The sequence below is a fragment of the Coturnix japonica genome, chromosome 3 (genome assembly GCF_001577835.2).
Source record: "Coturnix japonica isolate 7356 chromosome 3, Coturnix japonica 2.1, whole genome shotgun sequence".
Lineage (NCBI taxonomy): Eukaryota > Metazoa > Chordata > Aves > Galliformes > Phasianidae > Coturnix > Coturnix japonica.
The window spans coordinates 15,562,397-15,576,291 of record NC_029518.1 but is presented as its reverse complement, the minus strand read 5'-3'; the positions used below and the strand labels follow the sequence as shown (position 1 = coordinate 15,576,291).

General features: G+C 39.0%; 1 protein-coding gene across 4 annotated transcripts in view; it reads left to right on the top strand.

Moving 5' to 3' along the window:
* Positions 1-11,935, top strand: part of DISP1 (dispatched RND transporter family member 1) — a 53,451-nt gene extending 41,516 nt beyond the window's left edge. For all 4 annotated transcript variants that reach the window (XM_015857271.2, XM_015857267.2, XM_015857268.1 and 1 more), the window contains 5 exons: positions 1,242-1,365; positions 1,997-2,124; positions 2,528-2,625; positions 4,785-4,882; positions 8,280-11,935. In XM_015857271.2, the coding sequence (XP_015712757.1) occupies positions 1,242-1,365; positions 1,997-2,124; positions 2,528-2,625; positions 4,785-4,882; positions 8,280-11,924 (4,093 nt within the window). In that variant the 3' untranslated portion in view covers positions 11,925-11,935. The remainder of the gene's footprint in view (positions 1-1,241; positions 1,366-1,996; positions 2,125-2,527; positions 2,626-4,784; positions 4,883-8,279) is intronic.
* Positions 11,936-13,895: the final 1,960 nt, after the last annotated feature.

Genomic DNA, 13,895 nt, shown 5'->3' with positions numbered 1-13,895 from the left:
CCTGGAGAGAGGAAGGAGCTGGGCATTACATCTCATCTTAGGAATGGGGTGGAAAGTTTCTATGCAGCAGATAATCAAATTGTGATTAGGTAATGGGTTGGTCTGAAACAGAAAAGGAAACATAATCTGTTAAAATAGTAGAAGTACAGAGAGAGCACTGCTATAAACTTACTTTCATGTTACATTGCAGGCAAGTTGAGGAGGAAGTGGTGTATAAATCTTCGTGATCAATATTTAGTGTGTAAAGAGACAGTAAGCACAGAATGATTCATAGCCTACAATTATTTTTAAATACCTTTTAAATTTTGTGGGACTTTCTGTGCTCTTTGATCCCCAGATTAGAGAATGTTGCCCTTGGAACATAAGCTGAGTGAGTTAACCCTTTACTTAAAGAGAAAGAAAAAAAAAAGAAATTCAGATTTTCGGTTTCATTTTCTTTCCTAATGCTCTTCTGTCAACTTAACAGAAATTAAAATGTCTACCAGAAGTGATGGAAATAATATTTTTATGTAAAACGTTTTGCATTGTAAAAGTTGAGCACAAGCTGGGAGGTGAAATGTAAGGATATGCATTATTCTAGAAGATTGAAAAATGAATGCTGATTAGCTTATGTATGGTATTGCAACTCCCTTTCACCTTTGAGTTTACAAGGGATTTTATGAATATGTAGAATATAGGCTTTGAATATTTCTTCTCAGTGAGTGTTTTGAATTTAAATGTTTTCTTTTGGGTTCTACTTCAAAATCTGTTTGTCCTCTGATATTTTTCTTTAAAAAGCTGAAACTTTCAAATAAGAAATGGTAATGTTTTCTATCCTAGAATCTTTAATGAAACATCTGTTTTCTAGGTAATATCCATGCCAGACTTTAAGTATAAGATTAAGGAAGAAATAGTCATCTTGAAAATTTGTATTCAGACTTGAGCAGTTTTCATTTCACATGTGCTTGCTTTGCATTTTTAATGTAAAAATGTTATATGAACGATTGCTGTTACAGTTTTAATTGCTAACATGTACTAAACAACAGAAGCCTGTCTTTCAGTAGCCCATAATTTATCACCTCTGTAGCAGCATAAAGGAAATCTAAATTAAAGCCATTATTTTTCCTGTGCCTGAAATGGAAAGCTTTTTTATGTGTGAATAGGAAGTTTCAGTCAGCGGGAGATATGAAAGCAAGTGGGGGTTTTTTGTGCATGACTTTTATTTCTGTAACATCTCTTTTTCCGTGCTCCTCTCCCTGTAGCTATGCTGCTCTGATAGCTGACTGGCCCGTGGTGGTCCTGGGCATGTGTACTGTGCTAATAGTGGTGTGCGCACTGGTTGGAATATTAGTTCCAGATCTCCCAGATTTCTCTGATCCGTTGCTGGTAAGTAAATATTAGTCACTTGTGCTGCCAAATAAGTATTTTTGATTTACTATTTTTTCCATATTAGCAGTAAACAACATATACAAGTACTGCAGCTGGTGCATTCCCCCGACTCTTAGTGTGCCAGAAGAGATTCCCCGTACTTTGAATCTACTTGGGAGTCGATTTTCAGAGAGATTCTAGTCAGTAGTAAAAATTATTTAATTCATATTTCTATGTCACTTTTGAAATTAAAGACTTGCCTTATTCTTGAAGAAATAGAAATATAGAATTTAATAATTTTAAATCATATTTAATCAATAAAGACTAATGATTAAGATACAGAAGAGGATGTTTATAAGCACCGTCACACTAAAAGGTAAACTGAATATTTGGTTAGAATAAATTATCACCATTTCTCAGAGTAATAAGAAGTATATACAAGAATTTGTAATCCCTTCTCAGTTGATGTAGTGGGTCATTATTTCGTCAGGCTGAAAGACTAATAAGGCCCGTTATAAAGCATTTTCTTTTTAAAGCAGATGCCTGAAGTAATGATGATTTGTAACAAAAACTTTCCATCACTTTGGTTGTGTTTACTCTTGTTTAAGCTAAAAGATGAAAAGTATTAATTGTATTTTATAATTTTCAGGGTTTTGAACCAAGAGGGACTGCAATAGGACAGAGATTGGTTACATGGAACAATATGGTGAAAAACACAGGGTACAAAGCAACACTAGCAAATTATCCTTTTAAATATGCCGATGAACAAGCTAAGAGGTAAGAATTTGTATTAAAGATCTGCTGTTTTGTTTTGGTTTTGTGTGTATGTACATAACTCTTGCTAAAGTACTCTCAGAAGTTACTGTATATAATGCCAGTGTTTCAGTAAATATTGGATCTGATCACCTACATTTCTCAAGGGTTTAAACACTTCCCATCATAAACTCTTTAAAATGGATTGTCATTTTAGTTTCTTCTCTGAAACTCATGCATTTTAGTACTGGACTCAATGAGATGTCCCCTGAAGTCTCTATTAACAAAAATTACAGTGAATGTTTCAGTTCTTGAATACAAAAGTCACATTGTAACGTGAGAGTTGTTAAGATTTGTAACTTGTTGAGGTACTTCTTTTTAACAATTTCTTTTCTAAGCTGAGTTTAAGCCATTTATTCTGTTTTAGTCATCAAGATGACAGATGGTCAGATGATCACTATGAAAGAGAGAAGAGGCAAGCAGAATGGAACTTTCACAAGGATACCTTTTTTTGTGATATTCCAAGTAAGTGGAGGAATTATTTAAGGCAAGTGAGCTTCTCCCAGTTGAATGATTTTTGAGCTCTGCTGTCTCTTGTATACTCAATCAGGAAAATAGTTTTTAATTCCTGACAAACACCTTCCTTATGTGCACAGAAGCCTTTGATGAAATTGTTCTAAAATGTTATATTGTATTGGTTCTTCCTAGGAAGCAGTTGTTTAAGTTCTTAAAGTGTAAGAGCAATGTTATGTGTGCCTATCAATATCATATCATAGAACCATATCATAGAATGGCTTGGATTGGAAGGCACCTGAAGGATGATCAAGTTCCAACCCCTCTGCTACAGGCAGGGCTGCCAACCACTAGATCAAGTACTAGATCAGATTACACAGGGCACCTTCCAACCCGGCCTTAAAGACCTCCAGGGATGGGACATCACAACCTCTCTGGGGAAGCCTGTTTCAGCACCTCACCACTCTCTCAGTAAAAAACTTCCCTCTGACACCTAATCTAAACCTCCCTTCCTTAAGTTTGAAACCAATCCTCCTTGTCCTATCATTGTCTACCCTTGTGCAAACTCCAGCTGGGCCTCATGAGAGCAGAGGGGGGCAGTCAACTTCTTCATCCTGCTGGCCACCACTCTTCTGAGGGAGCCCAGGATACCATTGGCCTTCTGAGCTGCAAATGTGCACTGCTGGCTCATGTTGTTTTTCATCAACCAAGACCCTTAAGTCCTTCTCAGCAGGGCTACTCTCAAGGAGTTCTTCTCCCAGTCTGTATACATATCTGGGATTACCTTGATCCAAGTGCAAAACCTTGCACTTTGCTTTGTTGAACCTTGTTAGGTTCACAAGGACACACCTTTCCAGTTTATCAAGGTCCCTGTGGATGACATCCCTTCCTTCTGCTGCATCAACTGCACCAATTAGTTTGGTGTCATAGCAAACTTTCTGAGAGTGCACTCGATCCCATCATATATGTCCTTGATAAAGATGTTAAAGAGCACTGGTCACAAGGCAAACCCCTGGGGGTCACTGCTTGTTACCAACCTCCACTTGGACATAAAGCCATTGACTAGAGCCAATGCTGTATCATCTGTTTCTGCATCATCTCAGTTATGGCAGTTGTGAAGGAATTGTGCTTCTGTGGGAGTCTGCCAGTTAACTGTATGAAGAAAACAATTGATTTCCTCTTGACCCACATTGATCTGTTTGGTGGCCCTGCTAGACATGGGGGTTGGAACTACATGATCTTTGAGGTCCCTTCCAGCCTGGGTCATTCTGTGATTCTGTGATTCTGTGTGTGATCATTGGTATCTTTCTTAGTCTTCTCCAGGATCAGTAGATTTCCATTTCCTTGATCCTAAAAGCACAAAGATCATAAAGCAGTATCTGTCCCCAAGTCTTTTTATTGCATTTCTGTGAACGGCAACAACTCTGCTTTTTTACAACACTTGGGAAAAATTCAGCCTTTTGGGGTTGCGAATATTGTAATTAATGTGATAAAGTTTCTTAACGCACGGTACCATATTGTGTTACTACATGCCATACGTTTGTGCGTGTATGTATGGTTCATTTGTTAGCTATGCATAAAGATTTTGATGTTGCCAAGTAAAGATTTTCTTTCCTAAATTCTGTCTTCTAATAAGTGTAATTTAACTGTCATTTAAGCTGTATGTGTCTAAATAGTAAAATTATTTAAAAAGGCCTTAAGGGTATCACAACAACTTCCACTGCAGTCGTTTGCTTCTAAAGCAAAAACAGTCTTGTAGAAACATCTTTATAATTATTATTTATATTCCAAAATGCCTTACTAAATTAGCCTGTGATTACTATTATCTATGCACTACTATTATACAGTGCCAAAATTTCATAGTTTGCTGATTAGATCTTTTGACTTTTTTGTGTGTTTGTCATAGTTCAGAAGATAGACTGCTTGAATAGAAGTCTGGAGCTTCTAAGTGGCATATAATGTTTAAGATGCCGTATTTACAATAGGCACTTTAAATAAAATGAAACTTTCATGTGGACTGAATCTTACAGATAAATAGATTGTTTTGAAAATGAGGTGGATTCCTGTGGACTGAAATGGATGTCACTGGCATTGTTTGAGTGGTGGAATTCTGATATTTTTTATATCAGACACACACAAATAGTCCATAAGCTCTTCTTGTGTAATTTCAGGTGATCGCTATTCACGAGTGGTGTTTACATCAACAGAAGGAGAGAATTTATGGAATTTGAATGCAATTAAGTCGATGTGCAATGTAGATAACCTAAGGGTAAGTAAAGCTGCTGTTTAATTTGACTTATATGCACACAAGAAGTATTCTTTTGAGTGTTTATATACTGTCCACTGTCCAGCAGTATGTGTGAACACTCCACATTGTTTGCACCCTTGCAGAACGGTCAGTCTGCTTATGAAGGAAGCTGAGAAACCACACTCTATACTCCAAGACTGTACAGGGAAATTTATTTGTTTTTGCTACTAATGCCATCCAAATAGGGGTGGAGGAGTGTTGCTTTTAGAATCTTCTGTACAGAAGGGGCTACCTTAGCAATTGCTCTTTCTTCTCTGAATATTATTCCATGGATTTTTGTGCTTGTTTTCCATAAATTATTTCCTTGCTTTTTCACATTCAGGTATCCTCATAGTATAAACAGGTTTATGGGGTCAAAAGAGAACATGTTGGCAGCTGGACATGAAAGAACACAGAGATAGTAGCTAGATAAATAGTCCAATTAATTAACTGATTTTCTGATAAGATACCAATTTCTTTCTCGTCCATAATGACGACAGAAAATAATTAATAAATAACATTTCTTTCACAAGGAATACTTTAACTCTTAATTTGTTTATCACTGCCTTTCAGACAACTCTTTTTATTTTGCCAGATTCCCAAAGAACTTTCACTAACAGATGGCATTTTCTTGCTAAAAATGTTGAGCTGTAGTGAAACACAGTGTAATGAATCTCCCTAGAAGCCTTCTGGCATGCATTTTTTTGCTGATTGGCCTCTGCTGGTATAAGTGGGTTTTGTCCTCACATGCTCATGAAATTTTCCTCATGTCCTCATCAGAGATTATTGCTCTGACATTATGGCTCGTGTTATTTACCTTTATCTCTTTCAGCCAGAGTGAGCCAGGAGAAAAAAAGTCCAGTATTTAAACTAGTTCAGCTCCATTTCCAATTACTGGAGCTAGGGAGTCATCTGACTGGCTCAGTCAGGAAATATGGTTAAGAGTAACCTTTTACAACACTGAAAATTGAGTTAGGGAGGACATTAAACTTTTGTTGTTGTTGTTTAATGCTTCATACTTAAAATAACTTTTTAAAACAATCCTAACAATTTGTAACACGTTTTAGAGCTCACAAAGTGCTGAGATAAGCCCCACTTCTGAATGCAGAGTTCTGCTAGTTACCAGACTGTAGAGAGAATGAAAACTTGCCCTGTAACTGTCAGAAGAAACTGATGACTTGTGTGACCTCCCAGTCTTACAGACTCTTCTCTGTCTGTAGTTGGTTTTCTTGTTGAATTGCTTGTCGAGGATCTGTTTCTATTCAAATAACCTTCTGTATTCAAAGATTGGATACTATATCCTGGAAATGTAAGCCTCGTAGTTTAGGTAATTTTCTAATGGTAAGCAAGATTTCAGCACACCTATAATTAGCGTTAAATATGAGCTAACGGTATATCCCCTGTGTTAATTATGTTCCCATCTCCATGTAACTACTTCAAACTGTATATTTTTTCTGACACTTACAGGCTCTGTCTTACAGCTGTTCTGCATGTACTAGTCGTATAATCTTCATGGAAGTATTGTATACAAAATAGCTGTAGGAGGCATTCTGATTTTTAACTACTTGGATGAGATGAGCCCTTTCTTTCACCTGGTGATTGCAGGATGTTTTTCCTATAAACCATAAGTGTTTCTTTTATAAATTTCAAAGTCTGTAAATGATCTCCTCAGACTGCTTCCCAAAAAACCTATAGTTGTGATCTCTGTCACTGTGTATACCCATTTGGGCAGGTCTGCCTGTGCATAGAGCATGTGCACTGCTTGGTTTCTTCTGTTGTTCCAAAGTAAATGGAAATCTTGCCAGCAGCAGACTGAGTTTGGCAACTGCAAAATGGCCTTTGTGATACCTTTGGATCACTAACAAAGCCCAGTGCTACAACATATTAACATTTTACACAGTATTTTAATAAGCTTTCCCAAGCTGAATTTTGAATTTTAATTTCTAATTTCCAGCTGCTAGCCCGTATTACTTTATCTTTGGCAACAGTTACTTTACAAGTAAATATTTATGGCCTGCAGCAAGTGTTGAGGAACAGCATATAAACTTTGTTGTCCCGTTTTGATGTGAATATGCAGAGAAGACAATACAATCCTTTCCTCCTGGTTTTCCTGCTTGACCCAAGGGTTTGTCTATTATGTCCTCGCAAGATAAACTTGGAGGCGTGCCACAAAAAATACAGATAAGCTATTCCAGTGCTTCCTTTTGTTTAGAAGGTTGTTCGGTTTTTCCTGAGTTTGCATGTGTAAGTGTTTCTATCTGGAAACAATCAAATGTGAATTATCCTGTTTTTTTGGAATGCCAGTTTGTTATTGTTCAGAAACTGGTTGACAAAATTAAGTCCATGTTAAAGTTTTTATAACTGTCCTGAGAATTCCCAAGTGCAGGGTTTTGTCTGCATTATAAATGGTTGCTAATAATAAACCCATGCAGTTTTGCTAGAAAAGCTAAGTAGTGTGTTTTAAATTTGGGCGATGTGAAATATACATGGATAATGATTTCCGGCCCCAATCCTATAAACTCTTAATCACATAGATTTAGTCACTTTTATTAATACGTGTTCATTGTATGCAACTTGATTAAGACTGAAGTTATACATGTATCTAAATATTTCAAGAATTCATTCTCATTCATCACATACAAGCCAGAAGTTTTGTATAGAAGCAGACACGAAGTTTTTAAGGCTTGAGTTCTCTGCCATGTCAAGATGGAGCTTTACCAAGATGAGGAGATTTCCATGATACAGACTTGTTACTTAGCAGTTTCAATTCTCCTTTAAAGGTGCCTTCTTTTCTCCTAAAAGAGCCTTGTGCCTATCTAGCTAAGTCCTACATTTAGTGGTTTCAACTAAATCTGAAATATTCTTAAAGTGAAAGAGGAGTGTCCATACAGGGGAGTCGTGCTCATTTATTAAAGAAGTTCTTAACCAAAATGCTAAAATTGCCATCATTTTCATGAAGCTCTGATAACAGTTCGTAGGCTTAAGACATTCACTTGAGGTTCACATGACACAGAGGTTCTGTACTCTGGGATCTCTCTCTGCTGTATCTGCACGTAGCGCCTGCTTGTCCCTGTAACTCCACCAGCTTTACTGCTGCTGCATCTTCCTCTGCACTCCAGAACCACAGTAGTGTTAATGCTTCTGCCAGTTCTATGCCAAGTTACTGCTGGGTTAATCTGGTTCATGTAAGAGGATGCTGATCAAAAGCAACGTGCATGGGAAGAGGAATTATATGTGTTATAAATCATATAGCAGAAAAAAAACACAAAACCATAAGCTGAATTTTTATCACTTCAGGTTTTGTGTGTGTGTGTGAATGTTGCTAAGAAATCACACTGTTGTATTAATATGGATTTTTGCACTGCCTGTCTTTATACAGATCAGATCCCATTCCCAGTTCGGTGATCTCTGCCAGAGAGCCACTGCTGCTTCTTGCTGTCCCAGCTGGACACTGGGCAACTATATTGCCATCCTAAACAACAGGTCATCATGTCAAAAAATTGTAGAACGAGACGTCTCTCACACCCTAAAGCTGCTTCGCACGTGTGCCAAATACTATTACAATGGAACCCTGGGGCCAGACTGCTGGGACATGAATGCCAAAAGGAAGGACCAACTCAAGTGTACAAATGTGCCTCGCAAATGTACCAAGTACAATGCTGTTTACCAGATCCTTCACTATCTAGTGGACAAGGATTTTCTAAGCCCAAAGACAGCTGACTATGTCTTACCAGCTTTAAAATACAGCATGCTCTTCTCTCCAACTGAGAAGGGAGAAAGCATGATGAGTATTTACCTTGACAACTTTGAGAACTGGAACTCTTCTGATGGTGTGACAACCGTCACAGGAATCGAGTTTGGAATAAAACATAGTTTGTTTCAGGATTACCTGTTGATGGATACTGTGTATCCTGCCATAGCCATTGTTATTGTTCTGTTAGTCATGTGTGTGTACACAAAGTCCATGTTTATCACGCTGATGACTATGTTTGCAATAATTAGTTCCTTGATCGTTTCTTATTTTCTGTATCGAGTAGTATTTAATTTTGAGTTCTTCCCATTCATGAATCTCACTGCGTTAATTATTCTTGTTGGGATTGGAGCAGATGATGCTTTTGTCTTATGCGACGTTTGGAACTACACAAAATTTGATAAACCTCACGCTGGAACTTCTGAGACAGTGAGCATCACATTGCAGCATGCTGCTCTTTCCATGTTTGTCACCAGTTTTACCACCGCTGCTGCCTTCTATGCGAATTATGTCAGCAATATCACAGCCATCAGGTGTTTTGGTGTCTATGCTGGCACTGCCATCTTGGTGAATTATGTTTTGATGGTCACTTGGCTGCCTGCTGTAGTTGTGTTACATGAACGTTATCTTCTCAATATTTTCAGTTGCTTTAAAAAACCTCAGCAGAGGGTATACAACAACAAAAACTGCTGGACAGTGTTGTGCCAAATGTTCCACAAGGTTATTTTTGCAGTCTCAGAAGCATCCAGGATATTTTTTGAAAAGGTTTTGCCATGCATTGTTATCAAATTTCGTTATATTTGGCTTTTCTGGTTCCTTGCCTTAACGGTTGGTGGAGCATATATTGTGTGTGTCAATCCAAAGATGAAACTGCCGTCATTGGAGCTCTCTGAGTTTCAGGTATTTAGGTCTTCTCACCCCTTTGAACGATACGATGCAGAATACAAAAAGCTTTTCATGTTCGAACGTGTCCATCATGGAGAGGAGCTCCACATGCCAATTACGGTAATCTGGGGTGTCACGCCTGAAGATAATGGTGACCCTTTAAATCCTAAAAGTAAAGGGAAGCTGCAACTAGATAGCAGTTTTAATATTGCTAGCCCTGCTTCACAGGTTTGGATTTTACGCTTCTGTCAGAAACTAAGAAATCAAACGTTCTTTTATCAGACTGAAGAACAAGACTTCACAAGCTGCTTTATTGAAACGTTTAAGCAGTGGATGGAAAATCAGGACTGTGATGAGCCATCTCTTTACCCCTGCTGCAGCCACTGGAGCTTTCCATACAAACAAGAAGTCTTTGAGTTATGTATCAAGAGAGCTATAATGGAGCTAGAAAGAAGCACAGGGTACCATCTAGATAGCAAAACTCCAGGGCCTCGCTTTGACCTGAATGACACCATCAGGGCAGTGGTGCTGGAGTTCCAAAGCACCTACCTCTTCACACTGGCTTATGAGAAAATGCATCAGTTCTACAAAGAGGTGGACTCGTGGATTTCAAGTGAGCTTAGTTCAGCTCCTGAAGGTCTTAGCAACGGTTGGTTTGTGAGTAATTTAGAATTTTATGATCTACAGGACAGCCTTTCTGATGGTACTCTGATTGCCATGGGTCTGTCGGTTGCTGTTGCATTTAGCGTAATGCTTCTTACAACTTGGAACATTATTATAAGCCTTTATGCAATAGTTTCAATAGCTGGAACTATTTTTGTCACTGTAGGTTCTCTGGTTCTTCTTGGATGGGAGCTAAATGTACTAGAATCAGTCACTATTTCTGTGGCTGTCGGCTTGTCTGTGGACTTTGCTGTTCATTATGGAGTAGCTTATCGCTTAGCCCCCGACCCTGACCGAGAGGGAAAAGTGATTTTTTCTCTAAGCCGAATGGGTTCTGCTATTGCAATGGCTGCATTGACGACATTTGTAGCCGGAGCAATGATGATGCCCTCTACAGTGCTGGCATACACGCAGCTTGGCACTTTCATGATGCTAATAATGTGCATAAGTTGGGCTTTTGCAACATTCTTCTTCCAGTGCATGTGCCGATGCCTTGGACCCCAGGGCACTTGTGGTCAGATCCCGCTACCTAAAAAACTGCGGTGTAATGCCTTCTCTCAGACCTTTTCAGGAGCCCAGGGGAGCAGAGGTCAAAATAAATCACATCCCATTAGCAAATACCAGCTGGACTCCAGAAATCAAAAGCCAGAAATGGAGCATGAGCATTATGAGCTGGAGCCGCTGGCATCGCAACCAGGTATCTGTAACCCCACAGAGAAAGTGACTTATGAAGAAACTCACATCTGCTCAGAACTCTTCAGCAGCAGGCCCCAGAACACGTGTATGCCTATGCATTCGGTATATAATAGTGAAGTGAGCAAAAGCATTAAAAACGTTGCTAGTTCAGCTGTGCTACAGTCGTCTATTGACCAACATGCTCTGTGCCCACTCTTCTCTCAGAACAGGCAGTGCAGCTGCCCAGATCCATATAAGCAGGTAACAGTAAAGTGGAGCCCACACTCATGTCAACAGCTGAGCGATCCCTTCTGTTACCAGTGTTCTCCTTCGCCCGGGGCCATGCAGATCCAAAGCTCCGTGACTCCCATAAATACTTTACAGCAAACTGCTGAAGGTTATGTGCATCCTGTCCAGCACGTCCTTCACTGCAACTGCCTTCAAGGAAGGCTCAAAAGAACGATGACACAGAACTCGCTGCCGAAAAATTTTTTCCTCCAGTCAGTGCAGCAGTTCCAGGCACATCAAAGGGTGAACAGGACAGATTCACACACTCACCAAAACCCAGAGGAGAACATAAGAATGGTTCCAAAGGTGATGAGCTCCTCACAGTTTCTGTGCCGAAACGTAGGGCCTCTGATCGTGCATTGCTCTGAATGTGAGAACAGCATATCTAACAACCAAAAGGGACTCTGTCAGAAGGCAGATAAGTGTGATGAAAAGGGCGGCACAGAAGCCAATGGGGTTGAAAGCAAGAAAGCCTCTATGTCAAAGCAGAAAAAGAAAGCCGAGAGCAAGATAGATCAGTGTTCTTTACAGAATGACCAGGTTTTGAAGGGTGACAAAGCTGCTAATAAACACCTCCTGAACAGGTCAGCAGGAGAGGCTCACTGTGAGGGTCGCCATGAAAACTCACACTGTTGTAGCATGGCTGTAGCAGTGAAGTGCAATTCTGTTGACTGTCAAATGCCAAACATTGAAGCCAATGTGCCTCCTATGTTAATGCGCCCAGAACTTTCCAATGAAAGTTTGTTAATAAAAACGCTATAATAAATCTTTAATTTGGCCATCCTGTCTTTCTTTTAGAAGTGTGTTCGAGACACTAAACAAGAAAGAACTGAATAAGTATGAATTATAATTGCATTTTGGAAAGAGAAGGGTATTTTATAGAAGAGTAATATTTATACGTTTCATAAAGCCATTACACATAGTAAAACCAGATGTTGTCCAGAATGTTGGGGTTTTTTTTGGTTGTGGGTTTTTTTTGTTTTTTTTTTTTTTTTTGCTGTAGCTCATAAACTGGATTATGCTTAATTTAACTTTTGCCCTGGGGCACTGGAGCTTGAATTTTCAGTATAAATCATCTTCAGAAATAAAGCATTGCAAAGAAACGCTCCCTTCTCTGAAGCCAGGGCTTGTGGGATTGACAGCGTCTGGGGTAAGTGTGAATGCCACCATGTTCCCTGAGTGTGTCACTTCCCCTCATCCACTCAGCATGCTTCTATTCTGAACATGGTGTGAGCCTTGAAACGGGGAGGACTGTAACTGTGTTAAGTATTGTCTGGAAGACCAGAGAGTGTAGCGTGCTTGGGGAGCATTTTCAACCATTAATCCGAATAAAATCCTAACAAAAAGGAAATGCTGTTGTGGAGGTCAGTAGCACTTGTGCTGTCATTGTTATGAACCTATGTATATAGTGTAGTAAAATGTTATAAACTGCCCTTTCTGGCAGTTACTGTATAGACTTACCATTGAATACTGGAGAATACGAGGGGAAACAATAGTAAGTAGATGTTATTTGCTTCTCAGTGATGACAAGAATGATATAATTTGTGAATATGATGTGTATAAAATCCCGATTCATAAAATTGGGCATAAAGAACTGTGCAATACTGCACTTCTCCCAACAAAGTATGGAAATGAGAAGTAACACTACTGTAGAGAAAGGCATAGGGAATGTGTGTGTGCTGACTGCTTGTAGGATCAGATGAAGTCAATTTAGAAGGCTCAAAGGCATAAATGGAAATGTGACTCTGTCTTTTGCTTACCCAGAAGAGTTCTAAGGTGTAAGTACAAATATTGTCCTAAACCCCGTGACTGAGAAACTGGATTTCAGACACTGTATTTGTGTACCTGCAGTGTTTAGTCCGCTGACAGATATGATTTGGTCGTGGAGACACTTACTAGTCTCATCCATCAGAGAAAGTGGATTTGAGAGCTGGAATTGTGTAGTATGTCATAATTGGTAGGTACCGTAATGCCAAATCTCTCCATAGGTAGTAGCTTTATTATGTTGATTGTGTTGATTTATCTGGTGTAGTTAATGGAAGATCGATTTCATAGACTGATGTGAAATCATATACTTGGTGTTTCATGAATCACTGGAGGAGAAGCCTGGCATTTTCTGTTCTTATGTTCATACTGAAGGGACGTAGAAGATGAATATTGCATGGTAAACCAATTTGGTTTCTCTGGGAGTAACCATGATAGTGCTTATATATCCCAGTGATGAGACGAAAGTAGGAATCTGAACTCTACAGAAGAAGCTGGTATGATTTTACATGGTTACTTTTAAGTAGAGTAGCAGTCTAGGTATGAAATAAAACTCATTCTTTAAATGAGTCCTTTAAAACCCATAACTCAATTTAGAGGCAGATTCCTTCTAAACATTTGTAATAATGAGAGCAATTCAAGGATTTTCTGTGCACCATGGAGGCTATTAATTATAAAGAGTTAAGACACGTGGTCCTAGCAATCTAAAGAAAATAAAAGGGTTAAGAAATAAATGGGACCATTGCCATGTGTGGAATTATCCAACTTTCTTCCTAACCATTGCACCTGACTGAATGCAGTTTCTGTGAGGCATGTACGTAACATGCTAGGGAATAAATCTGTTAGACAACACTAAGCCTGAAATAAAAATGATGTTTTGATAGTTTAGTTGACCTCCAGTCAGGCTTTGCCAAAGCAGCGTGTAATGCTTGCGTAGTGCTTGTCATATCAGCTGTCACTCACAGCTGT